We start from the raw sequence: 20,022 nt of genomic DNA on the forward strand, positions 1-20,022 counted from the left end.
GTTAAAAAAAAAAAGGCTAGACTTACAATAAAAGCACACGGGAAAAGGTAATAAAAACAGAGGGGACTGGATCAATGGACATGATCTATAGATAGTATGCAGATGACGTCACTCAGGCCTTTGTTATTGTTTTTGCCATCCGCGTTTGTGAGTTGTTCTCACTAAACTGTATTAACCAGACTCTAAAAGTTCATGGTTACACAGAGTTTGTGTGTTGGTCCGTTATACTTCCGGATGGCAATGTTGTGAACTCCTAGGCCAAGCGCATTCTATCAATAAAAGTTCATGGTTACACAGAGTTTGTGTGTTGGTCTGTTATACTTCCGGATGGCAATGTTGTGAACTCCTTGGCCAAGCGCATTCTGTCTATATTAACTTTCCATGTGATCGAGGTCATTGGTCACATTGCAAAATATGCTCAAAGTGACCCACATAGTTAAAAGTGTTCACATATTTTGAAATATTTAATATCAGGATTGGTCATTTTGTTCAGTTTGACAGATGTGTATGTTTATAAATAACTTTTGTAAACAAAGCAGCGTGTTTACATTTGTTAAGAAATATCCAATCGTTGGACATCAACAAATCATGTGATTGATGACTTGGTTGGACGAAAACATGAATATAGATAGTATGCACTTGGCCAAGAAGTTCACAACATTGCCATCCGGAAGTATAACGGACCAGCACACAAAACTATGTCTAACCATAAAACTATCTATAGTCCGGTTAACACAGTTTAGTGAGAATCACTCACAAACGCGGATGGCAAAATACAATAACAAAGGCTTGAGTGACGTCATCTTTGTTCTATCTATAGATTGCTTCCATTAGGACACAGAGGAAGATTTCAAGTTAACCTGTCAATCTGCTTTGTTTAAGATCAACTAAAAGTCTCATCCAGACGCAAGCACACAATCCTAACAAGAGTAACACACTCAAAAGATGATATTCAATACATATAAATAGTAGAAAAATAAGAAAGGGATGTGTGTGTGTGTTGTGTGTGCCATAGAGAGAGAGAGAGAGAGAGAGAGAGAGAGAGAGAGAGAGAGAGAGAGAGAGAATCAGAGAAAAAGAGAGAGGGGAAAAAGAGAGAAAAAGAAAATAAAGAAAGAAAGACACACACACACACACACACACACACAGAGAGAGAGAGAGTATGTGTGTGTGCGTGCGTGTGATAGACAGAGAGAGAGAGAGAGAGGGGGGGGAGAGAGCGAATGAGATAAAGAGAGGAAGGGAGAGAAATGGAGAGAGCGAGAGAGAGAGAGAGAGAGAGAGAGAGAGAGAGAGGGGGGGGTGCGTTTGTGTGTGTGAGCGCGTGTGTGTGTGTGTGTGTGCGTGCGTGCGTGTGTGTATGTGTGTGTGCGTATGTGTATGTGTGTGTGTGTTGAAAGAAATGACAGCATGGAGACCTTTCGGAGGGCCTCTCCTACGGACGGCTTCTGGAAATCTTCGGACAGCTCTAAGGGCCTCGGGATGGCTTGAGAATGTTTTAGATTATGACCTCTGGACAGGGCTCTGCACAACTTCCCAAGGCATCCTGACAGCAATGGGAGGGATCTATATTCATGTTTTCGTCCAACCATGTCATCAATCACATGATTTGTTGCTGTCCAGCGATTGGATATTTCTTAACAAATGTAAATATACTGTTTTGTTTACAAAAGTTATAAACATATCCATGTGTCAAATTGAATAAAATGGCCAATCGTGATGTTAGGGATTTGAAAAGCACTTTTCACAATGTGGGTCACTTTGAGCACATTTTGCAATGTGACCAATGACCTCGAGCACATGGAAATTTAATATAGATCATGCCCATTAGAACTGATTGAAAGAAATGCCAGCACGAGGAGCTTTCGGAAGACCTCCCCTTTGGACGGCGTCTGGAAAGCTTCGGACAGCTCAGAGGGGCTCCGGATGGTTTGAAAAGGCTTTAGATGACCTCCGGACGACTCCGGACGGCTTCCATAGGCCACCAGACGGCTTTGGACGGCAATTCGACTGATGCTGTTGGGGTGGCCGGGTGGGGGGGGGAGAGAACTGCTATTATGGATAGTATGCGTTTGGCTAAGAAGCTCATAACATTGCCATCCGGAAGTATAACGGATCAACACACAAAACTGTGTGCAACCATGAACGTTAATAGTCAGTTTAATATAGTTTAGTGAGAATTACTCACAAACACGGATGACAAAAAAAAACAATAACAAAGGCCTGAGTAACGTCAACTTCGAACTATCTATAGGCAGCATGCGCTTGGCTAACAAGCTCACAACATTGCCATCCGGAAGTATAACGGATCAACACACAAAACTATTTGTAAATTGAACGTTTATAGTTTGGTGATACAGTTTAGTGAGAATTACTCAAACGTGGATGGCAAAAAGCAATGACAAAGACATGAATGACGTCAACGCATACTATCTCAGGGTATTGTTTTTTGCCATCCGCGTTTATGAGTAATTATATGTGTATTATAATATATATATATATATATATATTATATATATATATATATATATATATATATATATATGTATATATATATATATATATATATATATATATATATTTCTTTAAAAAATATAGAATTGTGGAGAACATTGTGTTTATTTGAGTCAATAAAAAATTGATACGGCGCACAACTCTACTGAAAGATTTGAAAATTAGAAATGTATTTTTTACAGATAGATAAACAGATAACTTGATTTCCTTTTATAATTTAAATTCAGTTTAAAAGTTTGTTGAGTCAAACAGATATCATAAAATATGTATCAACGACGACACTTGACTCCCAGAACTAATTTTGATACTGTAAAAAGTTGTCAATTTGCGTCATCTATTATTTATGACATCAAGTATTATTATTACTTCCGTTGTGTTGTTGATTTAGCGGTGATCAGTTTTGTTATGTAGTAGTGTTTGTGTGTGTGTGTATGTTTGTGTGTGTGTTGTGTGTGGTGTATACATGTGTGTGTGTTGGCATTTTTCAGCAAATCGTGGCATTCATAGTGATATTATTCACTTGATCACATGAAGGTATTTCAGTCGCCATTTTGATTCTCTTTTTACTATTAGGGTTAGCTCGAGATCGAAGGATTTTTTTTTCTATTAGGGTTAGTCATAAGTCTTAGTAAAGGTGCTAGGATGTTTGTTTTTCCATAAGTTAAGTAAAGGGGAGACATTCCGAAAGCTCCTACATCCCCAGTATTCTTTAAATTTGTATTTTCACCGTTGATATTTTGTCAGGCATTTATTTATTCAGTTTGTCATTATATAGAAGTATTTTAAAAACTTTAGAACACACCTTGATAGATTTGTGAAAGTTTAAAATTTCCTAATTTGACCATTGTTTTGATTTTCGGCCGCCATTTTGATTTGTTAAGTATTGAAAGGTAGTGCAAAGCAGTCCGAGAGTTGTTTTATTAAATTTGTCATCATTTTTTCTATTAGGGTTAGCTCGAGATCGGAGGATATTTTTTTTCTATTAGGGTTAGTCATAAGTCTTAGTAAAGATGCTAGGATGTTTGTTTTTCCATAAGTTAAGTAAAGGGGAGACATTCCGAAAGTTCTTACATCCCGAGTATTCTTTAAATTTGTATTTTCACCGTTGATATTTTGTCAGGCGTTTATTTATTCAATTTGTCATGCAATGACAATTAACAAGTCTCAGGGACAGACAATAAGCAAGGTGGGGATTTTCTTACCACAACCGGTATTCACACACGGACAACTGTATGTTGCTGTGTCACGGGTCAGAGGCTATAGTGGTTTACACTTCATGTTGGGCCACACAGAAAAATCAACCGAAGATATACCAAATTACACAGACAACGTTGTTTACCAATCTGCCCTCATTAAATGATGGTGAGTACAGTATCGAATGAAAATAGTTCTTTCCCCGCGAAATTGCGGGCTTTTTACGAGTATATATATATATATATATATATATATATATATATATATATATATATATATATATATATATATATATATATATATATATATATATATATATAAATTTCTTTCTACATCTCTCTCTCCCTAACCACTCATCCACTCCCGAACAACTTCACCCATAAACACAGGCCGGTACGCTAGGAAAAAAAACATATTATGTTCTAGCGATCTAAATATAATCCATAAACACACACAAACACAAACATACACACACACACACACACACACACACACACACCCACCCACACACACACACACACTTCAAACATTCAGAAACGAAACTATATAACACAGTTAGCCTACATACATTATTAGTTTGTCAACAAACACAACCACCCAGCCTGTTTCCACCAAAAGCGATAAAATTATGTTTTTAATTTATTTATTATTTTTGGTTGTTGTTAGTTTTTCTTGGACCGAGGTGTGTGTGTGTGTGGGGGGGGGGGGAAACAAAGTAAAATACAGACATCGCCCAGCCTCGAACAAGTGTTAACTAATGACGTCAAAAAAAACGTTGAACTCTTGTTTGACCCGTAAAATATAGATAGAACGAAGATGATGTCACTCGGACCTTTGTCATTGCTTTTTGCCATCCGCGTTTATGAGTTATGCTCACTAAATTGTTTTAACCAGACTATAAACGTTCATGGTTACACACAGTTTTGTGTGTTGGTCCGTTATACTTTCTGATGGCAACGTCGTGAGCTTCTAAGCCAAGCGCATACTATCTATTAAAGTAAGTTTGCTACCAGCTTGAATTATTATCATGTCAACCAAATTAATGTTTGCGACCCGTAAGAAAAAAACAAAATTCTCAAGTTTTAAGAAAAAAAATGGATTCAAATGGATCATTTACCGCCAGAATCTGATTTCTGAAACTAACACTTGGTTGCACAAATTGAAAAAAAAAACAACCCTCAAGCTGTCATTGCAATGATGTTCGAAATTATGCGTGCATCTAGATTTATTACGACGACGCGAAAGTAAACAAACACACCAAGGTGTGCTGTCGCCATTTTGACCCAGCACGCGTGTGTTTCAAAAAGACATCATAATAATATTATTATGTCGTTTGAATTTCTATTCTATATGGCTTAGCCCTCTCCTTACCACCTATTGGAAAATCGTCACAAAGGCTACGATGCAACCGTCACTTTTCTCATCCAAATTTCATTTCCTTTTGCTATAGATATAAAAACGTGACATTCTGTAATAGAGCTCTTATTGTCGAACAGTATTATATATAGAACGTGCTTGTTGCTTTTCTGTTTAAGTAAGAAATGCCTGTTTTTATGTTGGGTGGGTTTGAAGTTTTGGGGAAAATTCTGAAAATGGCTTGGTAAGGAGAGGGTTAAATTAAGGGAGGGGCATTTACGTCCCTACCGCACTAGGACAGGGCTGCCAGGAATCGGTAACCTATGTAATAAAGTAAAATCTCCGCACATATTGGGACGGGACAATAACAGTCCTATTGCGTCCCGAGCCCTTGTGTAAATCAACGGAACAGGACTACCCCAGTCCCGTGTTCATATAATTTGTGATAGATAGTATAGCCGCCTTCCGTATAAGGACTAAAAAGTCCCAGACTTGGCGGCGCCTTGTCAAAGTTGCAATGCCTGTCTTTATTTTCTGCATCCCTAGCATGGAAAACAAATTAGAATACATTGCATAATGTGTCATATTATAACTCTTCTATTCTTTCTTCAGTTGTGCGGATTGTGTTAGAATGTACATTGTATTTTATAGAAATTAAAGATCAGGCACATTAATATGAGTGAAATAGAGGGAGGAGATAGACAGAGCGAGAGAGAGAGAGAGAGAGAGAGAGAGAGAGAGAGAGAGAGAGAGAAAGAGAGAAAGAAAGAAAGACAGAGAGAGATAGAGAGAGAGAGAGAGAGAAAGAGAGAGAATGTATGCATGTGTATATGTGTACATGAGTGTGTATGTATGTGTGTGAGATAGATAGATAGATAGATAGATAGATAGATAGAGAGAGAGAGAGAGAGAGAGAGAGAGAGAGAGAGAGAGAGAGAGAGAGAGAGAGAGGGAGGGAGAGGGAGGGAGAGTTTTTGGTCTGTTACCAAACCGGGTAATTACCATAATACTGAATATTTTTTAACGAAGTTAGAAGTGGAATTTTCTCTTGCCCGTAAGAATAGAAGTGTATTTTTTAAATATAGCAATAGACTCACTTTGACAGCTTTTCAATTCTTTCTTTCTGTTGTATTGTATAATTTCTCAAGAGTTCCGCAATACCCTTCTCGGCATACACAATTTGCCCTAACTTCTCGCTTGAGCTGAACAATTCTGCTCCAATTTGATTCGTAACTTGAAGGAAAGTGAACGACCAGATTATTTGAAGCCGCATCTTGATAAACAAATCGTTACGGTCCAGCGGAGATTCAAATAACCAAAGCCCTGGGGTGAAAAAAAAAATTAAAGCATTAAAACAAAATTCAGCTTAATATTATAATATGTGACCTTTCGCCTCAAAACGGTATTAAGTCGGGATTGTTAAGATGTTAAAAATTGAATTTATAGCCAGAAATATCAGACTTGTGTTGACTTTGTATGTTTTATTGAGGAGAATGGATACCATATTTTAGGGTGCTAGTGCCAATAATTTATCTTGTTGACCAGTTTAACATTTAATTCGGCTTTTAAGCATACGATTCGTTCCGATATAATACCATTTTGAGAAAAATGAAAAACCTATGTGTTTTCCAACCACCACATCATCACTGTCACTACTACTACAACCACCATTACCACTTCATCACTACCAAAATTACTACAACCACCGCCACTGCATCGTTATCACTACCACTACACCACCACCACATCATCATCACGACTACAACGACCACCACTCTATCATCATCACTACCACTACAACTACACTATCACTACCACCACTATTACAACCAACACCACCACATCATCATCACGACCACTACAACTGCAACAACCACCACCACATCATCATCACTAACACTACTACTACAACCACCAGCACCACATCATTATCACTACCACTACTACTACTACACCACCACCACCAAATTATCATCACTACCACTACTACTGCAACCACCACCATCATATCATCATCATTGAATTTTTTTAAAAATTGATTTAATTTTTTAATTCTTTAATTTAATATAGTGCAATATTTACTAAAATGTGCTTAAAGCGCTTTACAAGGGGTCCCTGGTCTACATTTAACATGTAGGACTGGGCATGACGCCTATTAGGCGATATTACAATATTTCGGACAAAGACAATTCTGTTTACGGCCAGGTACTCATTTTACACATGAGTACGGTGACAGAATCCTTTTCCAAGGACTCAACTATGCGCCGAGCGCGAGGCTCGAACCCAGAACCTTCCGATCCGAAAGCGAGTGTCATACTACTAGACCACATAGCCGAATCATTACCACTACCACTACAACCACCACCACCACATCATCATCACGACCACTACTACTACAACCACCACCACCATATCATTACCATTACCACTACAACTACAACCACCACCACATTATCATCACTACCACTACTACTACAACAACAATCATCACCACCACCACCACATCATCATCACTATTACTACTACAACGACAACCACCACCAACACCACATCATCCTCACTACCACCAGTACTACAATCACTACCATTAGGTTTTGGAGCTTTACTTCATTTGAAATAAGGAAACTTCGGAATTGTATTTGGCATTGTGTTTATATATCATAATATAATTCTAATCAGTTATCTATTTAGAACTAGATACTATACAATATATATGCCAAATACCACCCCAATTCCCCTTTCTTGTGTGCAGGAATTCCTCTTTCGGCATTGAAATTCCTACGAGTGGTGTCTGATATGCCTGTGATCCAAATTTAAAGTTGGCGTCTCTTTGCTATGATGATGCAGTGAGTGTGAGAGAGTCATCACTACACACATAAACAACAGAAACAATTTTAAAACATGACTATGACACGCAACCACTCACACACGGGGCTATAGATAGTATGCAGATGACGTCACTCAGGCCTTTGTTATTGTTTTTGCCATCCGCGTTTGTGAGTTGTTCTCACTAAACTGTATTAATCAGACTATAAAAGTTCATGGTTACACAGAGTTTGTGTGTTGGTCCGTAATACTTACGGATGGCAATGTTGTGAACTCCTTGGCCAAGCGCATTCTATCTATAAAAGTTTAAGGTTACTCATCGTTTTGTGTGTTGGTCCGTTATACGTCCGGATGGCAATGTTGTGAGCTTCTATTTGTGAGCTTCTTAGCTCAGCGCTAAGAAATTCACAACATTGGCATCCGGAAATATAACGGATATAACGTTTACACAAAACTATGTATAATTTTGAATGTTTATACTCTGGTTAATACAATTTAGTGATAATTACTCATAAACATGGATGGCGAAAAACAATAACAAATACCTGATTGGCGTAATCTTCGTTCTATCTATAAGTTAACGATGGATTCGAGTTGACACAGTTTAGTGAGAAAATCTCATAAACATGGATTGTAAAAAAACGATAACAAAGACCGAAGTGACGTCAACCTCGTTCTATCAATACATAAATTACATCCATGGACATCTATTTAACTAGTTAACTGTCGTACTCTAAAAATACAACTTTTTAAAAATATGGCCATGGAATCAGTCCTTCAAATATCGATCAATTTAAATGACCATCGTCTTGGAAAAAAACTCTTACAATTTGGACCTGGCGGTCATTTAAATGACCATCATCTTGGCAAAAACCACATCAAACTTAGGACCTGGCGGCCAGAATGATACTCGTCCTTCAAATATCGATCGATTCAAATGACCATTGTCTTGGAAATTTTTATTCTCTATTGTCTTCTGGCAATTTTCTACTCACTTGATCTCTTGTTGTTATCAACATAAGTGCCTGCTCCACTCACTTTTCTGAATTAAAAATTCACCCCATATACCGTAGCATACTCAATGTCTCAATTGTTTCTATGTTATATGTTTGTGTTGAGAATATTGGCTATTACTATTAAGCTTAACTGCTGGCCAGGTAACTTCGCGTTGGTTGTGTGCTGACTTCTCCAGAAGTCGATGAGAGAGAGAGCTCTAGAAATGAATGACTTGAGTTTGATACGAATACTTTTGTGTTTGTGGATAGCTCACACGGTAGAGTCACGCTCTCACCGGCCAGGCGGAGTTGTCGTACCAATTATGTCGCAGTTTCAAACCCCACCACCGCCGCGAATTTTTTTTTTATTCTCTATTGTCTTCTGGCACTTTTCTGCTCACTTCATCTCTTGGAACAAACTTGGGACCTGGCGATCATTTAAATATCCATTGTCTTGGCAAATAAAACCTCAAATTTTGAGCTGGTGGCTAGAATTATACTCGTCCTTCAAATATCGATCAATTTAAATGACCATCGTCTTGGCAAAAAACTCCTCAAATTTGGACCTGGCGGTCATTCAAATGACCATTGTCTTGGAAAAAACTCTCAAACTTGGGCATGGCGGTCATTTAAATGACCATCGTCTTGGAAAAAACTCTCAAACTTGGGACCTGGCGGTCATTTAAATGACCATTGTCTTGGCAAATAAAACCTCAAATTTGGACCTGGTGTCCAGAATTATACTCGTCCTTCAAATATCGATCGATTCAAACGGCCCTTATCTTTGCGAAAGCTCTCAAACCTGAGACCTCGTAGGCTGGCCATTAAAGCAAAAAGAATCGTGTCTTCCCCGAATACGACAGATGACTGGTTATAGAACTACATATGTGTCCCATCGTCTCAAAACGGTATTATGTCGGAACGAACCGTATGCTTAAAAGCCGAATTAAATGTTAAACTGGTCAAAAATATAAATTTTGGCATTAGCACCCTAAAATATGGTATCCATTCTCCTGCATGAAACATATAAACTCAACACAAGTCTGCTTTTTCTGGCTATATATGGAATTTTCAACATCTTAACAATCCCGACCTAATACCGTTTTGAGGGGAAGGGTCACATATGTGATAACAATGATAGTTTTATCACATTATTTTTTTCTTAAGACGGCTTTGGTATAACGTAATAAAACCTAAACGTGCTCAAAACGCTTTACAAAAGGGTCCCTGGTCAATAGCGACTCTAAACATATAGGACGGATTATGAAGACTGTTGGGCGATATCAAAATTTGTTTCCGACATGTTCTCGATTTACACCTGACCATCCGGTCAGAATGCGAGTGTCATACCACAAGACCACATAGACGCATAACCCCATAACCCTCTCCTTACCAACTACAGGAAAATCGTCGTATTTGTTACGATACAACCAACAATTTTCTAATTCGCATTTCTCTTGTAGATCATAAAATTTAAATAGATAATAATGACAAATTGAATGTAAACTTCAATTTAATTACAAAAGCATATGAAATGAACGTTTCGATTTACCCTTTATCAACAAAACAGGATGAATGAAACACCACAGATGAATGAGATAATGTGGTAGTGACGTAGTTAAGATGAATAAACAAAACATTGGTTGGCAGGAAATTATTATGCTCCTTTGTAAGGAAGCACGAATTAAAATAGAATACTAGATATTTCTAAAAAGTGTGCAGTTAAATAAGTGAAAAGAGGGGAGGCGGGGAGGAACTGTGTAATGCAGTTTAGAACGTGAAATATAAAAACGTGTAGACTGTTGTTGGAAAATGAATATCTATAATGAAATTGAAAATAAATACAAAAAATAAATGAATAAGGGATGTTGGTATAAGTTTAATCATTAGTGGCAGCAGCAGCATAAGGAATAGTAAGTACTTTTAGTAGTAGTAGCAGTAGTAGTAGTAGTAGTAGTAGTAGTAGTAGTAGTAGTAGTAGTAGTAGTAGTAGTAGTAGTAGTAGTAGTAGTAGTAGTAGTAGTAGTAGTAGTAGTAGTAGTAGAGTAGTAGTATAGTAGTAGTAGTAGTAGTAGTAAGTAGTAGTAGTTAGTAGTAGTAGAGTATAGTAGTAGTAAGTAGTAGTAGTAGTAGAGTAGTAGTAGTAGTATAGTAGTAGTAGTAGTAGTAGTAGTAGTAGTATAGTAGTAGTAGTAGTAGTAGTAGTAGTAGTAGTAGTAGTAGTAGTAGTAGTAGTATAGTAGTAGTAGTAGTAGTAGTAGTAGTAGTAGTAGTAGTAGTAGTAGTAGTAGTAGTAGTAGTAGTAGTAGTAGTAGTAGTAGTAGTAGTAGTAGTAGTAGTAGTAGTAGTAGTAGTAGTAGTAGTAGTAATAGTGGTAGTAATAGTAGTAGTAGTAGTTGTAGTCAAAGTAGTTGTAGTCAAAGTAGTAATGATACTGATATATAATAAAAGATATAACGATGGATTGCTGGGGCAAGTGGCAAAGGTAGTATAATATTTAAATTGTGTCCAAGACGAATCTGCCAGGATGATGAGGACTTCACGGTAGAGAAGGATAAAATGTTTGACTTTTTCCGCAACCGCCATTATCCTGAATCCATATTAAAACAAGCGGTTGACAAAATCCAAAACATCTCTAGGGAAGCTGCCATGAAACTAGTTGAAAACAGTGACAGCAAAACAGACAGACCTATCCTAGTCACTAATAATCATCCACACAACAAGGAAGTCATCAAAATCTTAAAAGCCAACTACCGTCAGATTCTTCAGGAGCATGTAGAAATGATGGATATATTCAACAAACCGCCGCTAATCTCCTAGAGACGGGACCGTTATCTGAGGGACATACTAGTAAAGAGCCGCTTGACGATGGATATGGCCGGTAATCAACGTAAGACGGAGCCTTGTGGATGCAGGACATACGCACACTTAATTCGTAGAAAATGGCATCCGGATAAGGTGTGATACATCCGACACTCATTCACCTGCACGGATCGTAATCTAATTTACGCTATAATCTGCAAACGTTGCCACAAGAGGGTGTGTCTTTTTTACGAAACCCGCCGAAACCCGCCGAAACCCTGCGAAACCCGCCGAAACCCGCCAAAACCCGACGAAACCCGACGAAACCCTACAAATCCCGACAAAGTTATGGAAAGTAGGTGGCACTGGGGAGTGAACCCAGAACTCAGGGAAGTGTACACCATTGGGGAGTGAACCTGGGACTGGGTTTCGGCGGGTTTCGTAAAAAAGAACCAGTGCTTTTTTACGAAACCCGCAAAAACCCGCCGAAACCCGGCGAAACCCGACAATATCCAGCAAAGTTATGGGAAGTAAACAACTGTGGGGAGTGAACCCGAGACTCAGGGAAGTGTACACTAGTCGGGAGTGAACCTGAGACTAAGGTTATCGGCCGGTTTCGGCGGGTTTCGTAAAAAAGATTTCGTGCTTTATTACGAAACCCGGCGAAACCCGACAATATCCGGCAAGGTTATGGGAGTTTGGCAACAGTGGGGGGTGATCCTGGGATTCAGGGAATTGCACACCAGTGGGGAGTTAACCTGGGACTGTGTAAAAAGGATATCAGTGGGAAATAAACCTGGGACTAAAGGGAGATGGATACCATTGAAAGTTGAAGCCGGATATGGGAGTTTAGTACCAGAGGAGAATGAACCTGACACTATAGAAGGGCGCCAGTGGGGAGTGAACATGGGACTCAGGGAAGTGCACACCAATTGGGAGTTAACCTTGGACTGTGGGAGATGGATAACTGTGGGTATCCGAGCCGAACTATAGGAGTTGGGTACCAGAGGAGAATGAACCTGACACTATAGAAGGTGGGCGCCAGTGGGGAGTGAACCTGGGATTCAGGGAATTGCACACCAGTGGGGATTTAACCCGGGAATATGTAAAAAGGGTATCAGTGGGAAAAAAACCTGGGACTAAAGGGAGATGGATACCATTGAAAGTTGAAGCCGGATATGAGAGTTTGGTACCAGAGGAGAATAAACCTGACACTATAGGAGGTGGGCGCCAGTGGGGGATTGAACCTGGGACTATGGAAACAGGATATCAGTGGGAAATAAACCTGGGACTAAAGGAAGGTGGATACCATTGGGAGTTGAAGCCGGATTTTGGAGTTGGGTACCAGAGGAGAGAGAAACCTGACACTATAGGAGGTGGGCGCCAGTGGGGAGTCAACCTGGGACTATGTTAAAAGGATATCAGTGGGAAATAAACCTGGGACTAAAGGGAGATGAATACCATTGAAAGTTGAAGCCGGATATGAGAGCTTGGTAACAGAGGAAAATGAACCTGACACTATAGGGGGTGGGCGCCAATGGGGAGTGAACCTGAGACTATGTAAACAGGATATCAGTGGGAAATAAACCTGGGACTAAAGGGAGGTGGATACCATTGGGAGTTGAAGCCGGATTTGCGAGTTGGGTACCAGAGGAGAGAGAAACCTGACACTATAGGAGGTGGGCGCCAGTGGGGAGTGAACCTGGGACTATGTAAAAAGGATATCAGTGGGAAATAAACCTGGGACTAAAGGGAGATGAATACCATTGAAAGTTGAAGTCGGATATGAGAGCTTGGTACCAGAGGAGAATGAAACTGACACTATAGGAGGTGGGCGCCAGTGGAGAGTGAACGTGGGACTATGTAAACAGGATATCAGTGGGAAATAAACCTGGGACTAAAGGGAGATGGATACCATTGAAAGTTAAAGTCGGATATGAGAGCTTGGTACCAGAGAAGAATGAACCTGACACTATAGGGGGTGGGCGCCAATGGGGAATGAACCTGGGACTATGTAAACAGGATATCAGTGGGAAATAAACCTTGGACTAAAGGGATATGGATACCATTGAAAGTTGAAACCGGAGTTGAAAGTTTGGTACCAGAGGAGAATGAACCTGACACAATAGGAGGTGGGTGCCAGTGGAGAGTGAACCTGGGACTCAGGGAATTGCACACCAGTGGGGATTTAACCTGGGAATATGTATAAAGGATAACAGTAGGAAATAAATCTGGGACTTAAGAGAGATGGATACCATTGGGAATTGAAGCCGGATTTATTTCCCACTGATATCCTTTTTACATATTCACAGGTTAACTCCCCACTGGTGTGCAATTCCCTGACTCCCAGGTTTACTCCCCACTGGCGCCCACCTTTTATAGTGTCAGGTTCATTCTCCTCTGGTACCCAACTCCTATAGTTCGGCTCGGATACCCACAGTTATCCATCTCCCTCAGTCCCAGGTTAACTCCAAATTGGTGTGCACTTCCCTGAGTCCCAGGTTCACTCCACACTGGCGCCCACCCCCTATAGTGTCAGGTTCATTTCCTCCTGGTACTCAACTCCCATATCCAGTTTCAACTTTCAATGGTGTCCATCTCCCTTTAGTCCCAGGTTTATTTCCCACTGATATCCTTTTTACATAGTCCCAGGTTCACTCCCCACTGGCGCCCACCTCCTATAGTGCCAGGTTTCTCTCTCCTCTGGTACTCCCAACTCCCCAATCCGGCTTCAATTCCCAATGGTATCCTTTTCCCTTTAGTCCCAGATTTATTTCCTACTGATATCCTTTTTACATAGTCCCAGGTTCACTCCAAACTCCCAAATCCGGCTTCAATTCCCAATGGTATCCTTTTCCCTTTAGTCCCAGATTTATTTCCTACTGATATCCTTTTCACATAGTCCCAGGTTCACTCCCCACTGGCGCCCACCCCCTATAGTGTCAGGTTCATTCTCCTCTGGTACCAAGCTCTCATATCCGGCTTCAACTTTCAATGGTATCCATCTCCCTTTAGTCCCAGGTTTTTTTCCCACTTATATCCTTTTTACATAGTCCCAGGTTCACTCCCCACTGGCGCCCACCTCCTATAGTGTCAGGTTTCTCTCTCCTCTGGTACCCAACTCCCAAATTCGCTTCAACTCCCAATGGTATCCATCTCCCTTTAGTCCAAGGTTTTTTTCCTACTGATCTCCTTTTTACATAGTCCCAGGTTCACTCCCCACTGGCGTTAACCCCCTATAGTATCAGGTTCATTCTCCTCTGGTACCAAGCTCTCATGTCCGGCTTAAACTTTCAATGGTATCCATCTCCCTTTAGTCCCAGGTTTATTTCCCACTGATATCCTGTTTACATAGTCCCAGGTTCACTCCCCACTGGCGCCCACCTTCTATAGTGTCAGGTTCATTCTCCTCTGGTACCAAACTTTCATATCCAGCTTCAACTTTCAATGATGTTCATCTTCGTTTAGTCCCAGGTTTATTTCCCACTGATATCCTTTTCACATAGTCCCAGGTTCACTCCCCACTGGCGCCCACCCCCTATAGTGTCAGGTTCATTCTCCTCTGGTACCAAGCTCTCATATCCGGCTTCAACTTTCAATGGTATCCATCTCCCTTTAGTCCCAGGTTTTTTTCCCACTTATATCCTTTTTACATAGTCCCAGGTTCACTCCCCACTGGCGCCCACCTCCTATAGTGTCAGGTTTCTCTCTCCTCTGGTACCCAACTCCCAAATTCGCTTCAACTCCCAATGGTATCCATCTCCCTTTAGTCCAAGGTTTTTTTCCTACTGATCTCCTTTTTACATAGTCCCAGGTTCACTCCCCATTGGCGCCCACCTCCTATAATGTCAGGTTTCTCTCTCCTCTGGTACCCAACTCCCAAATCCGGCTTCAACTTTCAATGGTATCCATCTCCCTTTAGTCCCAGATTTATTTCCTACTGATCTCCTTTTTACATAGTCCCAGGTTCACTCCCCACTGGCGCCCACCCCCTATAGTGTCAGGTTCATTCTCCTCTAGTACCAAGCTCTCATATCCGGCTTCAACTTTCAATGGTATCCATCTGCCTTTAGTCCCAGGTTTATTTCCCACTGATATCCTTTTTACATATTCCCAGGTTAAATCCCCACTGGTGTGCAATTCCCTGAATCCCAGGTTCACTCCCCACTGGCGCCCACCTTCTATAGTGTCAGGTTCATTCTCCTCTGGTACCCAACTCCTATAGTTCGGCTCGGATACCCACAGTTATCCATCTCCCACAGTCCAAGGTTAACTCCCAATTGGTGTGCACTTCCCTGAGTCCCAAGTTCACTCCCCACTGGCGCCCACCTTCTATAGTGACAGGTTCATTCTCCTCTGGTACTCAACTCCCATATCCGGCTTCAACTTTCAATGGTATCCATCTCTCTTTAGTCCCAGGTTTATTTCCCACTGATATCCTTTTTACACAGTCCCAAGTTAACTCCCCACTGGTGTGCAATTCCCTGACTCCCAGGATCACCCCCCTCTGTTGCCAAACTCCCATAACTTTGCCGGATATTGTCGGGTTTTGGCGGGTTTCGTAATAAAGCACGAATTCTTTTTTACGAAACCCGCCGAAACCGGCCGATTACCTTAGTCTCAGGTTCACTCCCGACTAGTGTACACTTCCCTGAGTCTCGGGTTCACTCCCCACAGTTGTCTACTTCCCATAACTTTGCTGGATATTGTCGGGTTTCGCCGGGTTTCGGCGGGTTTCGGCGGGTTTCGTAAAAAAGCACTGGTTCTTTTTTACGAAACCCGCCGAAACCCAGTCCCAGGTTCACTCCCCAATAGTGTACACTTCCCTGAGTTCTGGGTTCACTCCCCAGTGCCACCTACATCCCATAACTTTGTCGGGATTCGTCGGGTTTCATCGGGTTTCTGCGTGTTTCGGCGGGTTTCGGCGGGTTTCGCAGGGTTTCGGCGGGTTTCGGCGGGTTTCGGCGGGTTTCGTAAAAAAGACACACCGGCCACAAGACATACGTGGGAGAAAGTGGCAAGAGACAAAGCGACTATTACTACTACTAATACTACTACTACTACTACTACTACTACTACTACTACTACTACTACTACTACTACTACTACTACTACTACTACTACTACTACACTACTATACTACTACTACTACTATACTACTACTACTATACTACTACCACTACGACTACTACCACTACTACTACTACTACACTACTACTACTACTACTACTACTACTACTACTACTACTACTACTACTACTACTACTACTACTACTACTACTACTACTACTACTACTACTACTACTACTACCACTACGACTACTACCACTACGACTACTACCACTACTACTACTACTACTACTACTACTACTACTACTACTACTACTACTACTACTACTACTACTACTACTACTACTACTACTACTACTACTACTACTACTACTACTACACTACGACTACTACCACTACTACTACTACACTATACTACTACTACTACTTACTAACTACTACTACTACTACTACTACTACTACTACTACTACTACTACTACTACTACTACTACTACTACTACTACTACTACTACTACTACTACTACTATCTACTACTACTACTACTACTACTTACTACTACTACTACTCTACTGCTACTACTACTACTACTTACTACTACTACTAACTACTACTACTACTACTACTTACTACTAAACTACTACTACTACTACTACTACTACTACTACTATACTACTACTACTACTACTACTACTACTACTACATACACTACTACTACTACTACTTACTACTACTACTACTACTACTACTACTACTACTACTACTACTACTACTACTACTACTAACTCTACTACTACTACTACACTACTACAACTACTACTACTACTACCTACTACTACTACTACTACTACTACTACTACTACTACTACTACTACTACTACTACTACTACTACTACTACTACTACTACTACTACTACTACGGCTAAAAGTACTTATTATTCCTTTTGCTGCTGCTGCTGCTGCCACTAATGATTATACTTATACCGAAATCCCTTATTTATCAATTTTTTTGTAAACAATTCCATTGTATTTATTTTCCAACATCAGTCTACAAGTTTTTATATTTGACTTTCTAAATAAAACTGCATTACACAGTTCCTCCCCGCCTCCCCTCTTTTCACTTAATTAATTGCGCACCTTTTAGAAATATCTAGTATTCTATTTTAATTCGTACTTCCTTACAAAGGAGTATAATATTTCCTGCCAACCAATGTTTTGTTTATTCATCTTAACTACGCCACTACCACATCATCTCATTCATCTGTGGTGTTTCATTCATCCTGTTTTGTTGATAAAGAGAAAACCCGAAACGTTCATTTGATATGTTTTTGTAATTAAATTGAAGCTTATATTCAATTTCACATATTATCTATTTCTTCGAGCTTTGAGCAGCTCCATTTACATACAATTTAAAGAAAATAAACATTGTGTTGTAGAGCATGTTTTGCTAAAGAGATTATTTATCGCAAGAAAGTACTGCTGCTATTGAGTTTGAGTGATAAAAAATCTATTATTATCGTGCGGCTATGTGGTCTTGTGGTATGACACTCGCTTTCGGATCGGAAGGTCCTGGGTTCGAGCCTCGCGCTCGGCGCATAGTTGAGTCCTTGGAAAAGGCTCTTTACTCACTTTCTTTCACCGTACTCAGCTGTAAAATGAGTACCTGGCCGTTAACAGCGTCGTCTTTGTCCGAAAAATTGTAATATCGCCTAACAGGTGGCATGTCCCGTCCTACATGTTAAATGTTGCTGTTGACTAGGGACCCCTTGTAAAGCACTTTGAGCACATTTAGTGGATATTGCGCTATATAAAGCTCATTTTAAAAAGAATTATTGAGTTATCTGGGTGTGAAGTTTTGGGGAAAATCCTGAAAATGGATGGTAAGGGGAGAGTTAAACACAAAAACAGTAAGATAATTTTATTGTCAGAGGCATTCAAAAGTTTAATGTCATAACATGGAACTTCTGGGTGGGGTTCCTTACCTCCCATAGTGGGCAGAGAGGTACATTCTGTGTCTTCTATCCCCCCTATGTCTGTTTTTCAACATGCTTTCTGTCCTTGTCTTGGTATGAGTTTGCTTGGTTTTGTCCTGGACCTGGCCGGATACCCTGACTGGGAGGGAAACAGTCAAATGTATAGTTAGTTTTGGGAGATGATATTTGTTCTCCTTGTAAATCATCTCTTTCATGCACTGTATTATGTTTTGTTTCCGTATTATTAATGGTTGGTAAACATTTGAGTGTATTCCTCTTAGTGGTGACCTGTGCTTGTGTTTGGATGAGACTTTTGGGTGATCTCAAACTAATTACACTGATAGTGCGCTCTTGGAATCTACATCTGTTCCCAATTTGAGCCAATCCCCTTTTGTCTGCCTTATTCTTGGATGCTTTCATTGTAATTTCTAGAACTTTTTACTATCCAATTTTCTTCCTTTTTACTGCCGCTGATATGACCTAAATGTGTTGCAATCGCCATAAAACCCTTACAAACAAACAAAGCAACATGGAACTTACCGACTTTTAAGTTTTAAGTTGAGTATTATTAATTCAATATCCAAAAAACTGATTGAATGTTGATCCTGTACTGCTATGTGGTCTTGTGGTATGACACTCGTTTTCGGATCGGAAGGTCCTGGGAATCGAGCCTCACTCGGCGCATAGTTGAGTCCTTGGAAAATACTTTTTACTCACATTCTCTCAACGTACTCAGGTGCAAAATGAGTACCTGGCCGTTTACAGCGTTGTCTCTGTCCGAAACATTGTAATATCGCCTCGCGGCGTCATGTCCTACATGTTAATTGTTGCTGTTGGCCAGCTGCCCCTTGTAAAGTTTTTCTGAGACAATTGTAAAAAAAATAAAATGAGATTGGCATTATCTCCATTGATTTTAATCAGTGCAATAGAGAACAAAAGTAGTAACGTCTCACTTTTTACTTTTCCGGTTCCAAGCTCTTTGGAAGTGTGTGTTTAACCAGTCCTTCGGAGGACTAATAATAATCAATAAGTTACAAGTTGAATCATAGGCAGGCATGGCTCTTTTAGTAGCATGATATAATATCGACAGATTCTAAGGATCACGGGGACGTAACAGACCGAGGATGTATATTTATTGACGACCAGAAAATATTTAGACTCGAACATGAGATTATATCACTCGGAAACCAGATGATTATTTACACGTGCACAAGGCATTGTTCGTTTTTTTGTTTAATTGTTTTGTTTTGTTTTGTTTTGTTTTTTGTTTTTTTTTTTTTTTTGGGGGGGGGGG

The 20,022-nt window shown here is 40.1% G+C and overlaps 1 protein-coding gene across 1 annotated transcript in view; it reads right to left on the bottom strand.

The window, feature by feature from the left end:
- The window catches only part of LOC144960945 (prolyl 4-hydroxylase subunit alpha-2-like), a 23,385-nt gene extending 17,002 nt beyond the window's left edge, over positions 1-6,383 (bottom strand). Inside the window, exon 1 of the mRNA XM_078894322.1 lies at positions 6,162-6,383. Within this exon, the coding sequence (XP_078750448.1) occupies positions 6,162-6,337 (176 nt within the window). The 5' untranslated portion in view covers positions 6,338-6,383. The remainder of the gene's footprint in view (positions 1-6,161) is intronic.
- Positions 6,384-20,022: the final 13,639 nt, after the last annotated feature.

This window comes from Berghia stephanieae, unplaced genomic scaffold (genome assembly GCF_034508935.2).
Source record: "Berghia stephanieae isolate SIO BIC M18660-M18661 unplaced genomic scaffold, UCSD_Bste_1.3 scaffold11, whole genome shotgun sequence".
NCBI classification, from domain to species: domain Eukaryota; kingdom Metazoa; phylum Mollusca; class Gastropoda; order Nudibranchia; family Aeolidiidae; genus Berghia; species Berghia stephanieae.